At 42.2% G+C, this 20781-nt stretch overlaps 2 protein-coding genes across 6 annotated transcripts; both read right to left on the reverse strand.

Annotated features, from left to right (window-relative positions):
• Positions 1 to 89: 89 nt before the first annotated feature.
• csnk1g2b (casein kinase 1, gamma 2b) lies at positions 90 to 17347 on the reverse strand. Of its 4 annotated transcripts, none has more exons than XM_085927496.1 (12): positions 17138 to 17347; positions 13453 to 14201; positions 6977 to 7046; positions 5235 to 5383; positions 4874 to 5108; positions 4707 to 4792; positions 3966 to 4050; positions 3743 to 3891; positions 3484 to 3567; positions 2245 to 2346; positions 1297 to 1403; positions 90 to 1109 (listed from the first exon to the last, which is right to left on the reverse strand). In XM_085927496.1, the coding sequence occupies exons 2-12, from the start codon at positions 13678 to 13680 to the stop codon at positions 1055 to 1057; spliced, it is 1350 nt and encodes a 449-aa protein (XP_085783622.1). In that variant the 5' UTR covers positions 13681 to 14201; positions 17138 to 17347; the 3' UTR covers positions 90 to 1054. The 4 variants fall into 4 exon arrangements, with proteins under 4 accessions (XP_085783622.1, XP_085783623.1, XP_085783625.1 ...); XM_085927497.1 differs by having other exon boundaries at positions 3743 to 3888; positions 17138 to 17346; XM_085927499.1 differs by lacking the exon at positions 2245 to 2346 and having other exon boundaries at positions 3743 to 3888; positions 17138 to 17344.
• Positions 17348 to 17858: 511 nt separating this feature from the next.
• On the reverse strand, positions 17859 to 20591 carry dmbx2 (diencephalon/mesencephalon homeobox 2). 2 transcript variants are annotated; one of them, XM_085928329.1, is made up of 5 exons: positions 20039 to 20591; positions 19411 to 19544; positions 19057 to 19232; positions 18644 to 18687; positions 17859 to 18407 (listed from the first exon to the last, which is right to left on the reverse strand). In XM_085928329.1, exons 2-5 carry the CDS (start codon positions 19541 to 19543, stop codon positions 18272 to 18274), a joined length of 489 nt encoding a protein of 162 aa, XP_085784455.1. In that variant the 5' UTR covers position 19544; positions 20039 to 20591; the 3' UTR covers positions 17859 to 18271. The 2 variants fall into 2 exon arrangements, with proteins under 2 accessions (XP_085784455.1, XP_085784454.1); XM_085928328.1 differs by having other exon boundaries at positions 17859 to 18687; positions 20039 to 20560.
• Positions 20592 to 20781: the final 190 nt, after the last annotated feature.

Raw genomic sequence — 20781 nt, forward strand, 5'->3', positions numbered from 1 at the left:
ATTCTGATGTAAGAAATAAAAGTTGAAAGACATCTTCCCCCATGTAAATCAACATCTTTTGCCATAACTCAGATATAAGCGTCGTGAAGGACTCTTCCTAGATCAGTCTTTATTAAGTTTTGTTTTTCGTAATTGTTAATTCCAAACCTAAAGTTTCCACTGTAATTGTTTTCTGTTTTTTTTTGTTTTTCTTCCCAAAAGTGCAATAATAGTAAGAGAGCTTAATATCGGTTTCTCTCAATCTTCCACAGTACCTGAGGCCAGTGACTGTGCTACAAAGTCCACATTGACAGACAAAAAGAAAAGCCAGATGAAGGGGAAAGAAAAATGGAACTCCAGAACACTACAACATAAAAATAAGTCTTCAAAGCAGGGATTTGACTTCAAAAACTGAGGATTGAATTACAAAAAAGAAAGGAAAAAAAAAAAAGACATAAAAATGCTCCAAATTGTGATGAAAAGCTTGCCATGTGGCTTGGATTTAATATGATGGTATTTTCACCTTTCCTCTCGACTTTGATCCCAAAACACACACCAAAGGAAGAAAAGGAAAGCAATAAACAATTTGTTTGCGGAGCAGAATTCGGATGGTTCCCCCTGATCAACAGCTCACTGTTGGAACAACAAACCTTCTTTATGGAATCTAGAATACAACAACTGTTTCAAACAGTATCTTTTTTCATATTCACGCCACAGTTTCATTGTTACAGCTTTTTAAAACGTTTTTTTTCTCAAGCCTCTCTTCCCCCCTCTCGAGTTTTTTTTCTGCCGATTAAGGAATCAGAGTCTGTTGGGAGTCAGTATGACCGCAACGTTCCTTTAACACATCAGCAGCCGGGGAGCACTGAGAACGAGAAAGATAGAAGCAGGGATGGCGGAAGGGAAGTTGGGGAGGGTGAAGGGAAGTCAAGTGAGGAAGGGGGGGCGGGGTAAAGAGGTGAGGGGAAGCTGGGTAGAGAAAAGGACGGGGGGGGGGGGCGAGGGTCTGTGTAGTTGCTTCCATTTAAAACTTGACAGTGACAACAAGGTTTCAAGTTCTCTCCAATCGCTTGGTTCACTTGTGCCTCTGGAGAGCTTTCCTCTTTCTCCTTTTGAAGAAACAACAGCACCTGAGCATGAACAGACAAGAGCTTTGTGTTCAAAACAAACCTGTTGTCTTGGCAAATTCATACAAATGATGTGGTTTAAAAATTGCATCAGGAGATTTAGTTGTTTTTTTGTGTGTGTTCAAAACAAAACATGCTACTATTTTGAAATGTGTGACATTTTCATCTAATTTCCTGTTGGGCCTCGTACTTGGTTTCGTCGGCCACTTCAACCTCGGTGGGAGCAGTGATGGGAGCATTTGAGTGTCCAGCTGTGGGATCATCCGTGTTCAGCTCGCCATTTGTTGAGCTCATCACCTGCATGAGCAAACAAAGAGAGCAGAAAACTAAAAAAAAAAACACTCGCACACGCCACCCGTCGGCTGGAGGGTGACAATGCAAAGAACCACAACTCGTACTATATGTGATTGCCAGCCATCTTTGAGCGGATCGTTTTGCGCAGTAACTTGGGAGTGCTCCAACCAACTAAAGCAACTTCAAAATAGCTTAGATGCTGCAGTACTATTGGCTCACCACTGGGCGGCGTTATTGAGTTGCAGCATTAACAATGAAGGCTTCTCATTTCAGGAGCGCTGCCAAATACCTACTTGGGAGCAAATGGCGATGGAAATTTGAATCGTTATGAAGGGGGAAAATAATCGATTTATTGTAAAGCACGGGCATTTAGCTAAGGTCGTGATAGTTGCTGCTAGATGTCATCGCTGTACAGTCAGCCCTCCCCCGCCCCTCTCATTAGCAGATGAAGCAATTGCTGCTGCGAGAGCAAAAACAACAAACACACGGGGGGATTCAGACACTTGAATGTACGTACACGGACGGCAGAGGGTTGGACAAAGCACAGGCACAGGTAGCGTGAAGTGTGTGAGGGATGAGAGAAAGAGAGAGAGCGCGCACGCGCACACACACACACACACACACACACACACACACACACACACACACACACACACACACACACACACACACACACACACACACACACACACACACACACACACACACACACACACACACACACACACACACACACACACACACACACACACACACACACACACACACACACACACACACACACACACACACACACACACAACCATACAGCTTCATGCACTTGCCATCCAAGCAGCAGCAGTACCTGGACAGAGCCCCCCAGCCGCTCAGCTGTGAGGTGTGACCCCAAAGTCTCCTTATTGGTCACAGGGGTGGGCTGAGACTCACTTCCTTTTGGCTCAGGCGACTTGATGCAATAGCAAAAAAGGTTGAAGACGCAGGTGGTGGTGGTGGTGGTGGTGGTGAAGGGAGGGGGGGCAAGGAGATCCCATGTGGTGGGATTTGGGGGTGAGTTGTGAGGGGGGGAGAGGGGACAAGGAAGAGGTGGGGTAGGTGAGTGAAAACAAAAGAAAGAAAGAAAGAAAAACAAAAAGAAACAAAACAATTACAGAAGACATCTCCCAAGCAGAAGCAGGCTTGTTAAGACTTACTATGTTAAATAGAGGAGAAGAGGGAAGCAAAATTCATATGAAGCACAGATCGACACACTTACAAAGTCATGCGGGAGTCAAAGAAAAACAGCCTTGATCAAACTTATGTACCATGAGCTTGTGCTGTCCATTTGCAGAGTATTGAATTGTTTTAACGACTTCCCCATCGCCCATTCCGATCCCGTCTTTATCAGGATGTTCCAGTTTACAGCTACGGGCGACGAGATGGGGCGCGAGGTCAAAATAAAAAAGTTGCAATCGACGCTACCGAGTCAAGCGTAAGATCTTAAGTCACACGCCCTTTGGGCCCCATATGGAAACAATGAAACGCTCGTATAATTACATCTTTGTGTCGATCAGAAATGTGTTCATTCCAAATGATTCATCTTTTACCCAGGCTAAAAATAAAAGGCAAGGCTTGGATAAGGCTGGTAAAATGAAAGGAAAGAGTTGCTCACACCCTATCGTCATCACTGGCATGAACAATGCAGTCTGCATTTTCAACTCATGCATGCAATGAGCCAAGCTTAGAGTGGCATGATATTGAAAATAAAAGTCAACACCCAAACAGGGATTTGGTTGACAGCAAATGCAGCAAAAATCAACTCATGACTGGAAATGTAGATTGTCTGGCGGGAGACTTGGAACAAATGAGTCACTTTGTAACATCACAATGTGTGGTGAACAGGTGGAAATGAATGGCAGCCATTTTGTCAAGGAAGTTGCTTACAGTTGGATACAGCAAGAACAATTCAGGCAGAGGAACTTGAATGACTGGGTCGGTCGGTCAGTCAGTCAGTCAGTCAGTCAGTCGGTCGGCTGGCTGGTGGATTGGCAAGCGTGTGCGCGCCTGGGTGTGTTGTTTATGCAACGCTCCTCGTGACCTCCCTCACCTGGTTTTTGGTCTGCTGTTGTGCTTTGTCCCTGCTGCTGGGCTGCAGGGGAGCATCACTAGGGATAGGGCCGATCGGTGTGGGCTGCAACAAACACAAAAAGAGTCCAATAAATGAAAAAAATTCAACCTGGCGGCGCTTGAAAGGTGGTGCAAATAAGACAAATATGGATCATATTACGTATCCTATTGTATGTAAATCATTTCTGAATGTACTTTAGTCGGTGTAATGCACAATTTGTACACTAGAGGGCACTCACCAGGGATTTGCCAACCCAGTCATATTCATAGTCAAAGACGTAGCCGTTTCTGTCAAATAGATCAGTGAAGAGCTTCCGCAAGTAGTCGTAGTCGGGCTTCTCAAAGAAGTCCAGCCTCCTCACATATCGCAGGTAGGTGGCCATCTCTTCTGTATCAAAAGATGCGTTAGGCTCAAAAGAAATGAACGCTTCAATGATGCCAATATACTCCGGTTCTACCCACCTGGGAAGGTTTCACAAAGTACTTCTATCGGGGTTGCTCGTTTGGTGTCCCCAATTTTTTGATACCGCTCCTTCAAAGTTTCTGCCTGCAAAGGAAAAGAGAAAAGATGGATCACAGCAACAGCAGTTTGTAGATGCTGTCACTTCCAGAAGTGCTCATGATACCGTGGTGACTGTATTTGATGATGCTTTCCGTCATGTTACATATTGATGAAAAGTTGGCCCGGACCGAGCCATCCAACCTCCCCCACAGTGGTCCATCCCTCACATTCATCAACAACAGGCTTCCTCCCACATAACAAATGCTCAGATGTCTCACTCTGCTCTTATTATTTGCAAGAGAGGCAGCCTGGATCGTACCTTGTGACAAATCCATCATTGGACAACAACAGTATATGAGTCGATTATTTTTGTCATCTGCTCAAAAAGGAACTGGCCCTACAACACACATTCACTTCTTCCAAAGTCATTTTCACAATTCAAGGCAGAAAAAAAAAATGCATGCAAGTGAGACTTGAGGCTGAAATTGAGACTTTGATGTCCTCGCTTGGGTTTCAGACTAAAAATACAACAACAGGATGGACCTTGAAATGTCTCCTGTGAGAGAGGATGGTATTGTTTTCCCAAGGTTGTTGGGAGATTGAAAATTTAAGTCTTCACCGAGCGGAGCAGGAAATGGTCAAATCAAAGCCAAAGACAGCTTGACAACACTCGCTGTATAGCAAACAATGCAATACTATACCTTTAAGCCTTGCCAAGGGAGGCTGCCTCGAAGGAAGTACATAAACATGTGACCCAAGGCTTCCAAATCATCCCGCCTACTTTGCTCTGAAAATGACAAGAAGGTGCGAGATGTTTTCATTCAGCGTTGATGGTTTGATGAGAATCAAGATGTTATTTGTCACTCACCTTTTCCCAGATGTGTGTTGATGCTCATATAGCGCGCCGTTCCAGTCAGACTCTTGTGCTCCCGGTACGGGATGTGTTTTTTGGTCTCGGGGTCTATGTACTCTTTGGCCAGACCAAAATCGATGATGTGAATGGTGTGCTGTCTTTTGCTTCCTGGTCGCCCAACCAAGAAGTTTTCTGGCTTCACATCTCGGTAGATCAGACTTTTTGTGTGGACATACTCCATCCGCGTTATCTAGATGAGATACGGATGCGTGATAAATGTCTTTTAGAAGACGCCGATAAATCGATGTTCTACGGATGAATACAATTAAGCGATGCGTGCTCCAATTTGTTCATGTTCCATAAATGTCAACCTTACCAGCTGTATGGCTATCATCAGGACGGTCTTGAGGGAGAAAGTGCGGTCACAAAGATCGAACAGGTCCTCTAGACTGGGCCCGAGCAGCTCCAACACCATGGCGTTGTATTTCCCGCAAGGACCAAAGTAGTACACCTGTGGAATTCCCTCTGTGGGAAGAGGCACAAATCATTTCAATGAATAACTTTTTTCAAAATCTGTCCTATTAAAACAAAACAAAAGACACAAACGTGCCACTTCAATTTTCACCACATCAATTTCAGTTTGGTAAATAGCTTTGCAGACAAGCAAATGAAAGCTTCAATGATAAACAAAACTTGTTTGTTTCCTTCGACAGGTGTGTCAGTGTTTGACTTCTCTCAAGTGTAAATAAAGGCAAAGTGTAAGCGTATCGTTATCTAGGGCGCTGATACATTTGCTACTTGAAACCACCACACCCCATTTTGTAGAAAATACTAATATTACCACAGAAGACGGCTTAATAAAACAAAGCAAGTCAAGGCCCACAGTAATGTGGGTCAGTCACCATGGCATCAAAAGCCAGAATCCATGAGATATTGCGTAAATGATTCACCAGCACGGATGTGTTGTGAAATACAACGAACAATCATTTTCAACAAACATTGAGGTTCGGCTGAATGTTGTAAATACTGTCAAAAGTTGTTAGCGGAAAGAAAACGAGTACAATGTACACAAGCGGTCTTTTCAAAATGCATGCATCATAAAAGTAATACGGAAAAAGTCTCTCCGCCTTATCAAGATTTTATGACGGGTAAAACAAACAACAGTATGATTTTCCGATGTGATACGCACAATTTTGAGTTGTTTGGTGCCAAAGCAATCGTCAGTGGTGCTCTGCCCCTGCTGCCATCATTGGAGACAATTCAACCTATTGTGTATATATTGCGGGTCTTATCAAGTTGCATCATGGCAGCTGAAAACAATGTTGCTCTACAGTCAAATGTCAGAGTTGGGGATTGGGAAAAGATGAGATGAGATGGGATTGGATAACCGGCCAGAGCCAAGAGTTGCAGGGAGGGAATGCATATTAAACATTTAGAGTACGGAGGATAAAGATAAGTGACTTCCATTAGGCCAAAAGCTCAGGAGATCTCCTCCCTCAACTGAAATAAGATCAATGGCCTGTCTTGTTCCAGCGGAGACAAGACTGACAAAATGAAAGTTACACAAGAATGCTATTTGCCGCTTTTAACCTGATACTGCTAATTTGAGAGAAGCTTAAAGGCTACCTTTCGGTTTGATCTTTATATATGTGGCAGATTGTCAATTTCTTGCACAAAATACTACAACTAACAATCGACGCAGGAAAAAAAAATGTCTGTGCGATGTGGTCATGTAAGCTTAACATAATCAATGACCATATTAGTAAATCAATCGAGCCAAGGAAAGGGATGGGAATTATTAGCATGGCATAATTGAGAGTTTCCTTTGCAATGTACGGCGGCGACACAATCAGGAACATCCCGACTGAGGAAATTATCTGAGTAAACAAACCATAATGGCCCACACGGCTCGTAGAGGGCCATCTATAAATAGTCAAGGACTGCCCTTGTGCACCAACCCCTTTCAGGACTTGAGGTCCAGCGCCAGGATCAAGGAATTGACACGGCAATAAATACCAGCTCAAAAAGCGACTGGGGTCACTGTGTTGTGCCCACCTTGTAAAAACAAAACAAACAAAAAACATCCACTTAATAGAGTAGACTATTTGTTTTTCTTACCTGAATTTCCCAACTGTTTGTAAAATCTATATTCCAAATGGAGCTGCGGTGCCCTGGATTTTATAGGCTCCTGTAAGAAGGGGGGGGAAGAAATACTGTGAATAAAACATGGCATAGGCTATCATCTTGAATTCAAGCAATTGCAAGAGGGGGAAAATTGGCAGCACTGTACAAGCCATGTGATTGACAAGCACAACTTAACCAAAAGCGTTTTACAAGTTCTAATCGCTAAAAATAACTTGAGTTTAAAGTTGTCATTGTTCCTTGCGAAAGGCTCAAGTGCGGCTCCAGTGGGCTTTTGTCAAGTTTACTCCAGATTTACAATTTCTAATCTGATTAACCGCACCAGGCGAGATGACAAGGGCATTTACACCAAACGTGAGCAAAAAGTTCATTCATTGAAAAGAAGTTGAAGGAAAACTGAAAGTTTTTTTTTAAACCGCCTTAAGTCATTGAAGCCTTAATCAAATTAGGAAAGAAATCTCTCGTACTGCCTTGTAAACACTTAGCATCTGCATACCAAGTGAGTCCTGCTCAAGGCAGTGTGTCTTCCTGCCAATACAAAATGCATTCCCAATTTATATTGTCCGTCACAGAAATACACATTTCAAAATAATGTGAAATATTAAAACACAGAATTGAAATGAGTGATTGATCTCAATGTCACAATTGCTCCCACATCATGGTAACAAGAGAAATATCCAGAAGCCACACATAAGGGACAACAGAGACTGACTGCGATGCGAACAGGGCGGGTAAGAGTGCAAGCCTGTGGGATGAAGACATGTGACCAGCCCGGCAGGGAGGCAACACAAGTAACTGCTCGGCTGGTGTGAAAACACACACACACACAAACACCGTCACCTCTATGGGCACCAGCAGCCATGAACATGAACAACAAATATATAAATGATGGCTGAAAGCAGATGGCACTACACTGTAGAAGCATTTAAAACAGCTTACAATGGGAAACACAGGCTTATGGCAGCTTTATGGAGCCTACTTAAGAGTCATCTCTATTTCCAGCAGATGGACTAAGCTATGGCTGTGTAAATGACCACAGCCAAGCTGCGAATGTCTGATGTAACAAGGTTTTTTTTTTTCGTCAGCGCTTGTAAATATCATTTCTGTGATCTGCTCACAGGATGAGAGGAAATGAAATGCGGGTCGTGCTCGGAAACACTTTGATTTTAGTGAAGTGATTTGAAGACAAATGGAACTTGGTTATCATGTCATCTTGATGCTTCTCAAAAACGTTTGTGACAAGATACCTACTTAAATGTGGAGGTATGCAATATTTTTTTAGGTAAAAATCAATCACTTCAGGTGAAAAAAAAAAAGGTACAAAAACAATTTTAAAAAAAAAATAATATTTTATATGAACAAGCCGGCAGAGTCAATATTGCCCACATACAGCTGATAGTTTAGACATCAATGAATAATAATTTTTATTAATCATGACTTCAATATCAATCAAATGTATTTTTCCATAATTACGCAGCCCTACATCATAGCATAACCCCCCGCTCCCTCCAGGATTAGACAAAATCAATGTGACTGGATGCCACAACACTATGACCTCAAAAATGTGTTGCTCACTAGGGATGTGTGACTTATGACTTGATTCAGTCCAAACACTGAAATGATGTGGTAATGATGTCAGAAACAAAGCGTCCAGATTGCTGTGTTCATGATGTCATCCTTATCTTTCACAGAACCCAACTGGACCTTTTTTTTATTATTAATCACACTGCTATGACATACACAATGTACAGTACAAAATGTACAGTACATTGATGTATGAATCAACAAGTCATCATTATCATCATCATTTATTTGCTGTCTAAATGAGCAATTTGATGGAATCCCCCTCCCCTTGAACAAAGCCTATACATTATACAATACTGGCTTGTGTCGAGGGCAGCTGACCAACAGGCCAGAAGGGCCCTTCCCTGTCTGACCTGCTGCTACTGCTGCAGGAACCTCTCCACCTCAGCTGTTCCTCACCGTCCCTTTAAAATACATTTGGCTGTGTGGAGACTTCCAGTGAAGCAGCAACATCACCTGATGGCTTGTGGAACACAGGCGCATTCAAGGAAGTAGCTAGGAAGCAAAACGCAGATGTCGAAAACGTGCATGCCGCCACTCCTCTTTGATTAGAAGCCAAGTCAGATCAAAAAGTGTAGCAACAGAAATACAGAAAATAGCAACAGCAGTCCAACAGTGGCTGCTGTTCATATTTCATCATTCCGTTCGGTTTCTTCAACTGGCATGGGTGGGGGAGCGTCTGATCCTGCTCCACTGTAAATCCCAAACTCTGAAATACAACCACCAATAGATGACATCAATGCCCATTTTAGAGATGAGATCAGCAGTTTTTGTGAGTCCACTGAGAGAAACGTCTTTTTCTACTGCTGAATATAAAAGACCAGAAAAGGCAGAATATAAAATGATTGAACACTGTCATTAAATGTTGTTCATAGTCATGGCGACAAATATTGCACTAGAAGGATGAAAAAGGGTAACAGCTCTGGGATGATGTGTTTGATAACACCATTTCAAGTGAACGCTTGAAGCTCGTACAAATACATGATTATGTCATCAGAGATTATGCGGCGCTTTCAGGCTAGTCATCACCGTAGTTTCACATAAACTTGTGTGAACAGAAAATCAACTTCATCTTCCGAGGATTAACCAACTCTTCATACCATGTCAGCCGGGCTAAATCTGATATCAGATAGCAGAGAAAGACCAGAACCTAACCCTTAAAGACCTTGACCTTTCTAACTAGAATTTATGGATTGGCTTTTACTTTGTTTGTTTGGTTATTGGAAACCACAAAAAATGTGGACAAACTTTTTTTTTTCTCGGAGTGTGGCCACCATCCCATCTCACGCCAAGACTATCCCAGGTCTAGTTAATACTGCAGCATTAGATCTTAGCAATTTATCATCAAAAGAAACCAGTGTGACTTTCAAAGAGTGTCAACGTATGCCAAGGTGTGACACGTACGCAACGGAGCCAACATTATGCATAAGCCCCAGAATAGAGCGACCTTTCCGTGACTCCCAATAAAGCATTTCACAATATGCATTTTGCAATGCGACTCAACTGTCGAGAACCATCTCAAATGTCAACAAAGTGAAGCTTCAATCAGAAGCTTGAATGATCGGGTGACTGAAAGGGTCAAACAAATGAAGACGCCCAAGTAATGCATGTGTGCATTCTGCTCCTGTAGGGCACGTTTTTCTGCTCCACTTGGGAGCGTCACTAAGATTTCTATCTAGATGGAAATCACAATCAAAACAACATGTCAATGTAAATACAGTGTGATAACGCTAGCTACTGATTCATTCGCGTATTAGCTAGTCGACTGAAGACATGACAGTACTTCTTCATTCAACCTTGCCGGCGTGCTCTCAGGAGGTAAAGCAAAGTAGGGAAGACCTTAAATTGTCAAAACGTCACTTTAAATTGTGCCAAACATGCTGATGGAGATTTTATGCCTATACTGTTGTGCGACAACTGCCTCATGGCAGGCTGATGTAAGCTGCTGAGCTCGACTGAAACAAGAGCTGTTTATCGTGCTGCAGTGGGAGGGAGACAGAAGAGTTAGATAAAACGCCTTAATCTACCTCACAACCAGGAAATAATTAGCAAGAGTCACTTGTGAAAAAGCACTGCTTTACAGCCTTTGAGCTAGTGTGACATATGCCTGATTTGGTGAAAACATCACAAATAACGTTAAAGTTTGGAATGTTTTGTTTGTGGAATATTCATTAAACGGACAAAATCCACCTGTTTTTAACGCATCCATCTCAGGAGGCGGCCATTTTAACACTTGCTGTCAACGGAAAATGACATCACAGTTGCCAGGTCTCAGATGACCAGATAAAAACAATTTAATTTTGCTTCTTAACTCGTTCATTCCACAAATGCAATCTTAATCCAAATGCACATACATTGTATTCTCGTAAAAAACGTTTTGCCAATAAAAAAATAAAAGGGCAATTAGATGGTGATTTACTCTCCTTGTTTTTACATCAACAGAAAAGCTCATTTATGTATGGATAGTTTAGCAGTGGCTTTTACAGGACAGTATAAGAGTAGACATTATATCTTGGCATTTTCTTTAAGAGACTGGGATGTTCCTGTGAGTCCAGCCTGCAATGTTCATCGGTAAATGGCGACACAGTCCTGTCACCATCTCACAGGCACTCAGTCAGCGTAAGAAAGCAAGCAGTCAAACCACAAACTGACTCTCTGTGTGTCGACCGGGCCTGCTAACAAAGACAACCTTTCAGAACACAGCAGTTTCCACTTGTCTCTTGCTTTTCATTTCAACATTAACACGGGCTCAGAAGAGCTTGCTCCATTTCTCACTAGAATGTGCTAAAAGAGGTCATTCTTGTTGGTCTCAGGTACGTACGTACAGTGTAGAAGAAGTACATAACTTTCCAAAAATAGTTGGGCTCACAAGGGCTATAGAATAAGAGCTGTTTCTGTAGCAAAAAAGAAGTATTCAGTACTGTAGCACGCCTTGTTACACTGTGTCCTGCCATACATTGGCCTGGCTATCACTATCCTGCCTACGCAGTTAATGGCGGAAATGGAAGCCCCATCAAGGTTTACACTGGCAACTCAACTGTGGGAGCCAGTCCTCTGCTCAACACTAGGCCTTTTTACACTGTCTGGTTATGACGGGCTGGTTCCTCTTTTTCCTGTTTTGCTGCTCAAGGTGCAGGGACAAATGATCCGATTGTGGGATGACGTCACTGTGTGTAATAGAGTCCACATTTGTGGAAATATCCTACCTTGGCTGAGTTAGGAGTAAAAGGCAAAGACAGTTGAGTGTCACCTGTCAAAAGTAATGGTAAACTGATTTCATAGAATTTACAAGCGCCTTGCTTCCAATTAAACAACACTTGTGGCATCTAATTTAGTCCATCACCCATATCACGCCTACATGTCTTGGTCCGCGATTGCTAGATGAAATTCTGACAAGTTGTTGGCACAAACTTTAAGAGAGCATTGCACACTAACTAAGGCTGAAACCAGTCCTCAAGTAATTCATTTTGAAAAATGCTGGAGGAATTTTCCCTGCCTCGAGGAACCGTTTATTTAATTGCAAAGCTCAATGGACGCACAAATTTCTTAATTCATTCACGACCATGGACAGGGAGCTACTCTACGTGTACTGTAAAGGAACTGTTGATTATCTAAAAATATAGTTATTTGCCAAGCCCCAATGGTTAGGCAATACCTTTAAAGCCCCTACAGCAGCAGGGATGGACATCAACATGTGTGAAGACAACTGTTCAGGAGCTCCTGCCCATTTATGTGGAGCCCAGCAGCAACTCATCTCAACTTTCCCAACTAGTTGTTTTTCCACTCAGTTGAATGCTGAAAATGTACGTATGCGTTTCACTGCCCACTTGCCCTTAATGTTTGTGAACACTAGTTAGAGCGGGCACAAGAATCATGGAGCAAAAGTATTGCCTTAATACCATAGCCAGATATAGCTGGGATACCATTGGGATAAAAATACCCCAACAGATGGGAAGGTTCACAGGCAAGGGTAGAGGCAGTGAGCACAACGTAAGATTTCACAGAAGTGCAATTACAGACGTTTTCTAACCTCGGCCTTCTATGTGGTTGACAAAGCCTTCAGTGGATGCCCATTCAGAGATAATGACCTCCCTGGGATATACAAATGTAAGAATAATCATATACAGACCGCTGGAACTGTGGTGGAAATGACGCCAAGTCTCCAACATCTTCTGTAATGACTACTTAACTTTGGTTAAACTCTGCCGTTGCCTTCATTAATGTATAATCAATGAAAATATCCGCTCACTAATGTGAGCCAAATATCGATACGATCAAGTGGTTGAAAAAGCGGTACCTGCGTGGTTCCCCAATTAGTATCCTGCGGGGAAGCTCTAAAAATATCTCGCCAAGAATGTGATTTGCAGAAGTGATCATTTGCATTGACTGAGATTTACAAACAAAAAGAAACTTTCATTCTGGTATTGGCAACTGCTCAGAGCTGATTAGAAACTAGTTAAAATAACTACAGACAACTTCTTATTGCATAGTACTATACCTGTTTGTGAAGATTCTATAGAACTTTTGTCATCCATATAAAAATGAAACATGTCCACAAAAAAAATAAAAAATAAAAAATAATAAAATAAACCTTGAGGATTTTTATCTGCTTTGAATGCCTGATTATTTGGTGTGCAGTGAAGCTAGCCATAGCAATAACAATGCAAGGATAAAATCTTCTCAAATACATGGCCAACAATGCCTTGGTACATTTTTTTTTCCAAGAAGTTGTTTGTAGCGTGACGGTTGACTTGACTCCGCTTCCTGACGAGGTCTGGTAGTTTCATCACAAAACGAACATTGTCGATAAGGTTTGCTAAATATTAACAGAGGACAACCCGCCACGTGTTCAATGAGTGTGAGCTTACCAATTTGATGGCCACATATTCGTTGGTATAGAGATTTTTTCCCAGGCGCAGCTCTCCAAAGTTCCCGCAGCCAATCTTTTTACCAACACGGAAGTTCGGGCCAACCATAAGAACTCCAGAATTGGTCCCAGAACTTCGGCCCCCATGTCCAGTCCTACTTCCTGCCGTCTTCGACATTTTTTTCCCTTCCTCTGTCTCTCCCTTGCCCCCTCTCTTGTCAAAATCCATAAGCTTGTGATACCCTGGCCTCTCCACGATTATTCTCCAGCCATGCAAACCATAGAAGATCCAGTAACAATGGCAGAGGAAGCTTTAGGAAGAGGGGGGAGGGAGGCAACTCTCACAGGACAGAGGAAAGGTGTAGCTGGTACAACTGCGGCGACAAATAAACCAATCTACAGCTAACGTTGCAGGCGGGCTCCCGTTTCGTCTCCTCGAGTCTTTGTCACGCCAGCTCTGGTCGAACGCAAATACGGTCCCGACAGGAGAAGAGGCAGGCGCCGGCCGCTAAAATGTGTCCACAGACAGACACATAGAGTACAAAATCATAAAAAAGCACTCCAAAAGCCAGCTAGTGCATCCACGAGGCCGCTTGGGAACATCCCTTGGGGTTCCTCATTCCTTGTGGTCAGCCCTCAGTGTTACAGCAGACGCTATCCATGTTGTTGGGTCACGGCACAGAGCGACCCCGAGAGCAAACAGCGACAAGATGAATGGGTAACGGACTGCTTTTATGTCACCTTGGTGCCCTGCAAAACAATCCAAAGAAAACAATCAGTTTAGAATTCATGACATCATCCTTCCACAGTTCGAATTCAGGATTAAATCCAAACTGGCTGCCATGACTGTCAATAAAATCATGTAGACTACTTAGTTCATCATGAGCTGGGCTAGCATGCTTAATTATGGCCAAGATTCATTTTGTGCTGCTAAAAAAAATATTTTTTTATGTCATTTCATTTAACACTACGGCATTCCATACAAACAAAGCCAATTATTACTTTCGGTTTTAAAACGTGAATTTGTTCAAGAGCCAACAATACAAACCAGTGATTTATTCTTCAAATGTGTCAAAGGCATTTGGAGAATGGACTTTGACTGCTTGTTTTACGGGACCTTGCTGCAGATGGCACAAGGTTAATACTTTACCAAAATAATTCATATGAGCACATATTCACAATGATGATAAATGTATTCAATTGGAATGGTCAAAATGGACCATGTTTATTTTTCTTCAGGTAAGCACGATGCTTGGGGTGTAAAATTCTGTCAATTCCTGGCACAGCTGTCAATAACCAGAACCATTTCAATTTTAATTGACAGTGTAACCTAAATCCTGCATCCAAATCCTCTCGACTGAACACTATGTATGCATGAGCTAAGAGGCTGCTTCGAAAGAAGAGAGCAAGTAATGGTCAACGCTTATCAATGGAAAGGCACTTACATTGATCAATATGAAATATATATATATTGGATACAGTGTCCATTCCTAAATGGCCAAGAACACAAATCAAAACATAAACGTGTAGAAATGAGTCAAAATTGACATATTGAGATTGTCCACACAAAATTGTTAGGCCTTTTTGTCATGTTACTGGATCAAATTGAAAGAAATAGTACAAATTCAAAGGCCTTTTAAAGCCCACATAGCAAATAAATTCAGGAAACATCAATTGATTACACAAGACCTATTCTGCTGCCCACACTGCCCTTCACACAAGTGGCGCAGTTTGAAACGTCTCAGTAATTTTGACGTGTGGACTTGGAGAACTCTTTGGAATTTTGGCCTGTATGAGCTTATTGGTGGATATTTTTATCTGAAGCTTGTCAGCCAATCTGAGAAGGAGTTCCCTGACTAGCAGACATGTAAAAGGATCAAAGACATGTTGAAAAACAATCAAGTTATACTTTCTTCACATTGAGCAGATTTTCTAGGGGTGCAAAAACATTCCGCCAAAAGGCTGGTTCTTTCCCACACAAAATATCTACGTCTTCATAAACCCTCTTCCAAATTTAAAAATTATTTCTATTGCAAATAGATTGAAAAGGACATTTCAACCAGGCTTGCATTTTGCCAATGTTTTTGGGATGTCTTCTTACAAAGTAGAGCAGTAAATGCTTTCAACTACAGTCTATGAAAACAAGTGGCTTTCCGATAAGCAATAATGACTGCAGTATGAGGTTTGGTGATTTATTCTGTAGGAAATGAAAAGAAAGTAGACACCTGGTCACGAGAGGAAAAAGTAGAAAAACAGGGTGCTTAAAAGCCATTAGAGCATCCACGCTAAATCATCACAATTGGGAAATGTTTGTTTCATAAAGTTTTATACTCAATTGCTTGTATGACAAGATTGACATTTTAGATGTTATTGAAGTAAAACGCACAGATGTCCACTCCTGCATCTTTGCATCATCTTTAACACGGCTTCTTTTTCAGAATCTGTGGATTATTTTCAATCGGCACAACCTATGAATGTATTACCTTAGCAATACGGCCTAAGTTTTGAGGTGGCACCAAACAACCAGGTGTAAATCATGGCTAGTGGCTCTACCGTCACTTCTTTCAATGTAGCTAAGTTGCATCGACACGAAAAAAGAAAACAGAATCATTCGATGTGAATTGTATCCACTAAACAAGGCGAAACCTCAAAACAATATTAATCAGACATCGATCGGTAGATTTCCTTTTGATGGCGATGTAAAATGTGTGCATTTTGCTAGTTGGTTAATGCTTGCTAACTAGCTACGAGTAGCTGTCATTCAACGTTACTTTAATATAGTCCCTCGTATGACTTTTTCTTCAAATGGATCCCACATTATATTGTTTTTGACGGAGTTGATGTCGACATAGAATATAAGAAGAAGCCATACATTTCTTCCAAAATAACCGTGGTCTAACACATGCTAGTTGGGGAAGACAAGGCCAGATACTCTCAAGACATCCTGGCGTTATTTAGCCACTTAGCATAATAGCGTTCATTCGTTCAGAAATTGGATATATATTAATACGTTGTCTTATATTTTTACCAATACGAGTAGCGCGTATAACTATTATTTCATTGAAAGCTGATGTACACTGGTTGCTACTATATTACACATTTGATAAATGCTAACCTAGTTAGCACATCTAAAAAAAAAAACACCGCTCCTCTTGGCCCTACGCCTAATAAAAAAAACAGCTAACGTTAGCTGGCGCTAAAATAGCAACTTGTATATATACTTAAAAAAAATACAAATAATGAACGCTATGTGAACCAGAGCGTAAAAAGTAAGAAGAGGACAACGCACAAATTATTCATTGACTGACAGCTCCGAAGAAAAGATAATCTGCTTCGCATACGACTAATAACAAATGAATAACACTCTCACTTCCTATGTTGTTTTAGATTGTATCGACTGCTGTATACCGCAAATCACCATTTAATCGGACACTTATACATATTGCAGTCATTGGCATTGCGCCGACCACTGCCGGGCAACTCCTTAATCCTAACAAGCGAGTGTACGGCAGCGGCAGTGGCAGCAGCAGTCCCTCTTTAGCTCCCATGCTAACGTTAGCGGTTGGCCAAACTAGCACACGAAGCACAGCGAGAACGTTCATGTACAGCGAGCGAAGCGCTTTCTTCTTCGAGGAACAACAATTGGGACGGAGCTTTTACGCCCACGGCAAAACGTGTGGAATTACCTTTCGACTTAAACTATCGACGGCCAGTCGAAGTCATGTCTCTTCGTTCGTATGAATCGTTTCTTTTTTTCGCCCCTCTTGTCCTCCCTCCAGTTGCTATGATGTCTCTTTAAGCCTCCCTCGACTGCCGATACCCTGACACAGCGTCACACTGCCTCACGCCACTACTACGTAAAAAAAAAAAAAAAAAGGTCCGCAACCTTTTCGGGAATACGGAAAAGGAAGAGCGCAACTTCCGCACTTTTTAAATGTACAATACTTTAACTCGTTGAATTCAAAATAAAAATACTGTGCGAACTCTATCTAAAGTCCCATCTGAAGAAAACTAGCCCTAAAATTATTATTTCCATCTCATTATTTATTTTCAATTTGAGTTGTACGGGTCACAATGTTATGATATGGATCACAAAACCTGGCAATTGAAAAAATGACTTTTTCTATCCACTGTACAATGTTCAATGATGTAAAGAAAATGTAGACGTGATCCTAAAACTAATACTGTATATTATGTTGAGAATTGCACAAAAGTCACTCATAGGCTTGATGGTATGACCATCACAAATTATTCATGTGTGACATGCAAAACAAAACAACAAGAAAAGAAAAGCACATTTTCACGAACATAAGAATACAGTAAAGAAGACTTTGAATGTGGAAAAATAAATGTTCAAGAGTTGCTTGAACAAAAAGTAACAATAGACAATGATATTTTACATCCAAATATTTTTATTTCACTTGACTTAGTTCATATTGCAGTGATCCATTAAAGTAAGCAGTCTTAAGTTACCATTGTTGTTGCAGCTAAAGACCAGTGCAATTAGATACATTGTCAATATCATGTATTTCTCATACGCATCAAACCGTCTGGAAAAAATTTAAAGAGAAAATACGCAATAGCATGCACACACACACACACACACACACACACACACACACACACACACACACACACACACACACACACACACACACACACACACACACACACACACACACACACACACACACACACACACACACACAGCCTCCAGAGCGCACAGTGGTAGTTGGACCCAAATTGACAGTTACAAGTCGATGTTGGAATATAGCAGAGCTTTATTGGAACAAGCAGTCTGAAAGGAGAGGCTGCAGTTTTTAGTCACGGTTGACGGAGGAGCCCCCAGGCCCGAGCTGTGCTGTTGTATAAACGGCCAGAACTCCGGAGGGGCAACAAGCTCTGTGGAAAGCATCCCAAAAAGTGGCTGGCAACCTTGATGGCCGTAACTCTGGGCTGGGATGAAAGACAAAAGTGGAGGGGAGGGAAGTCGCACGGGGTACCTGGAGATGGGATGACAGTCTGTCCCGGGGCAAAGACCGCCTTTTTTATCCAACACGGGAGTGGGAGGCAGACATCGCCCGATGGCGTTGTTTCTTTCAGAGGCTAACGTGTCCGTGTCTCGCCTGTCCCCCTCCTCTCCCAGCTTGCTGTCATGTAACGTATTTTTGTCTTTGAAGAAGGGTACGCACCTTTGGCCTTTGCGATATTTTGCTCTCCTGTTTTTAAACCACACCTGAATGGAGGAGACAAAAATACAAATGCTGAGAAATGTCGGTGCTTTCCGCTATGTCAGCAGGAGTGACATCAAATAGAGCAGCATCACTTTCAACATAGGAGAAGTGGTGAGTGTCGCATGTGTGTTTAACCACACACACACACTTATTACGTCTCTGGCATGACTTAAGAGGGTGGGAAATTCCTCCCATTCTATGTTGGTGTTGTTTTAAAAGACCAGCTTTACCAAGTGGATCGTGCAAATTGTAAATACAAATGTTCAATGTATTGTGAAAAAGTCAGAAGAACTACAAATGTGATGCTGTCTGGAGATAAAGCAATGATAGCACAAGTAAACAAATACACGCAGTGTTGTCTGGAAGCTGACCTGAATGCGAGCCTCGGGCAAGTTGATGCAAACCGCCAGCCTCTCTCTCATGCTGACATCGGGGTACTGGCTTTGCTCAAAAGCTTTCTCCAGAGCCCGCAGCTGGGACACCGTGAAGGCCGTGCGGCTGCGGCGTTGCTTCTGCTGGTTCCCATAGCGTGCCTCCAGTAGAAGTTCTGGTGCCAGATACAGAAATAACTTCATAAACATCAATGCATGAATCAGCTCTAGTGTGCACTGGCGGACATGGCATTTTCCAGGTGCATCACCAACTTTTGGTTACGAGTGTATCAAAACAATTGAATGAAAGCCAGCCACTAAGTATGTCTGCACAGTTGTTGTCGAGTGACGTACCTGCAAGTCTCTCGGCCACCGACAGGGTGCGCACCGCAGGGCTGGCCACGGGGTAGACGCTGCTGTACTGTGGCGCCATCTGCTGGTGGAGTTCCAGCAGCATCGCTGCGTTGACGCCATGCAGGGGGAACATGCTGCACAAACCACAGATAATTTTTTGGGGGGGGGGAATCAAATCAGTTTAATAAGAATAAAAAGAAAAAAGACCCTCAAGATTAAGTTCAATAGTAGGCAAGGTATAGAAAAAAAATCTTATCTTTGATAGTGCAAAAAGCTATTCGTATATAGTGTGATATCTGAAAAACAAACACAAATAAAAAGTATGATGTAGTATTTAACTTGATCAAATAAATGACAATTAGAAATGACAAAATCATGTGGCACACTTTCATTAAACATGAAAGAAATCATTGCATTACAATTTTAAGTTTGCCATTCCAAATAAAAAGCAGGCAAACGAAAAAAAAAAAGACAATCGACACACACACAGGCCTAACTTTGGGAAGCCTCATGGCAATTTAACTTTTGACAAAATGCAATGACATACATGTTGAGCAAATATGCCAATGAAGTTTTTTTTTTTGTAATGATTGAATTTGGAAGTTGTGCGTGTGTACAGGTGGTTTACCTGTCTTTCTAGGAGTTGCTCGGTCCAAGCGTATGTCTCCAGTGCAGGAGCTCCCCGGTCCGTCTCAGCTGCTTGCGAGCATTGTCGGCCTGCGCTATTTAACAAGCATTTAGCCAGGCTCCCTTCAACCATTAGCCAATAGAATGAAAGGTATTAGCTGGGATTAGGTGGGATGAGGATGGGGGGGTGTGGCGTGGGGTGGCAGTGGGCTCAAGTTTTTCAAACCATTGAACTTGGGAGATTTATGCCAAGGATCCCCCTACAAGCGGGCGTTAAAACAATTAAAACAATGTGGTGGGCTAATCTCTGAGGCAGCCCAGATTAAAATAGCAGCCTTCTCCTCCTCCTCCTTAGTCAGCCCTTTTTTTCATGGTGCTGCCTTTGACGGACGGCCCATGCCAAAATCCTCTCCTTACCTCCCCTCCTCTTCCCTTCCCAGGGGGGTTTGTTTTGCTAACACACACATATTTCCTCGGGTAAACTGTCAGTGTGTGAAGGTAATCCCAACTCAAACCTGTTGAGAACTTCTTCAAAGCAAACTCAATTAGGAAGGTTCCCAGAGAGCTCAGAGTTGCATTATGGCATTTCACTTTATATTCATAATGAATGTAGTTAATATGGGTATTTTGCTATTTTAAAGTGTTGGAAAACTTTGAAAAGTTAAAGGCTTGCACGTTTGCAGTTTGTCATGCACCCACAGGACACTTTCTTAGATATTCCAATATTTCTGCTACCTTCTTTAG

This window comes from Syngnathus leptorhynchus, chromosome 13, assembly GCF_054491065.1.
Source record: "Syngnathus leptorhynchus isolate UIUO chromosome 13, UIUO_Slep, whole genome shotgun sequence".
Lineage (NCBI taxonomy): Eukaryota > Metazoa > Chordata > Actinopteri > Syngnathiformes > Syngnathidae > Syngnathus > Syngnathus leptorhynchus.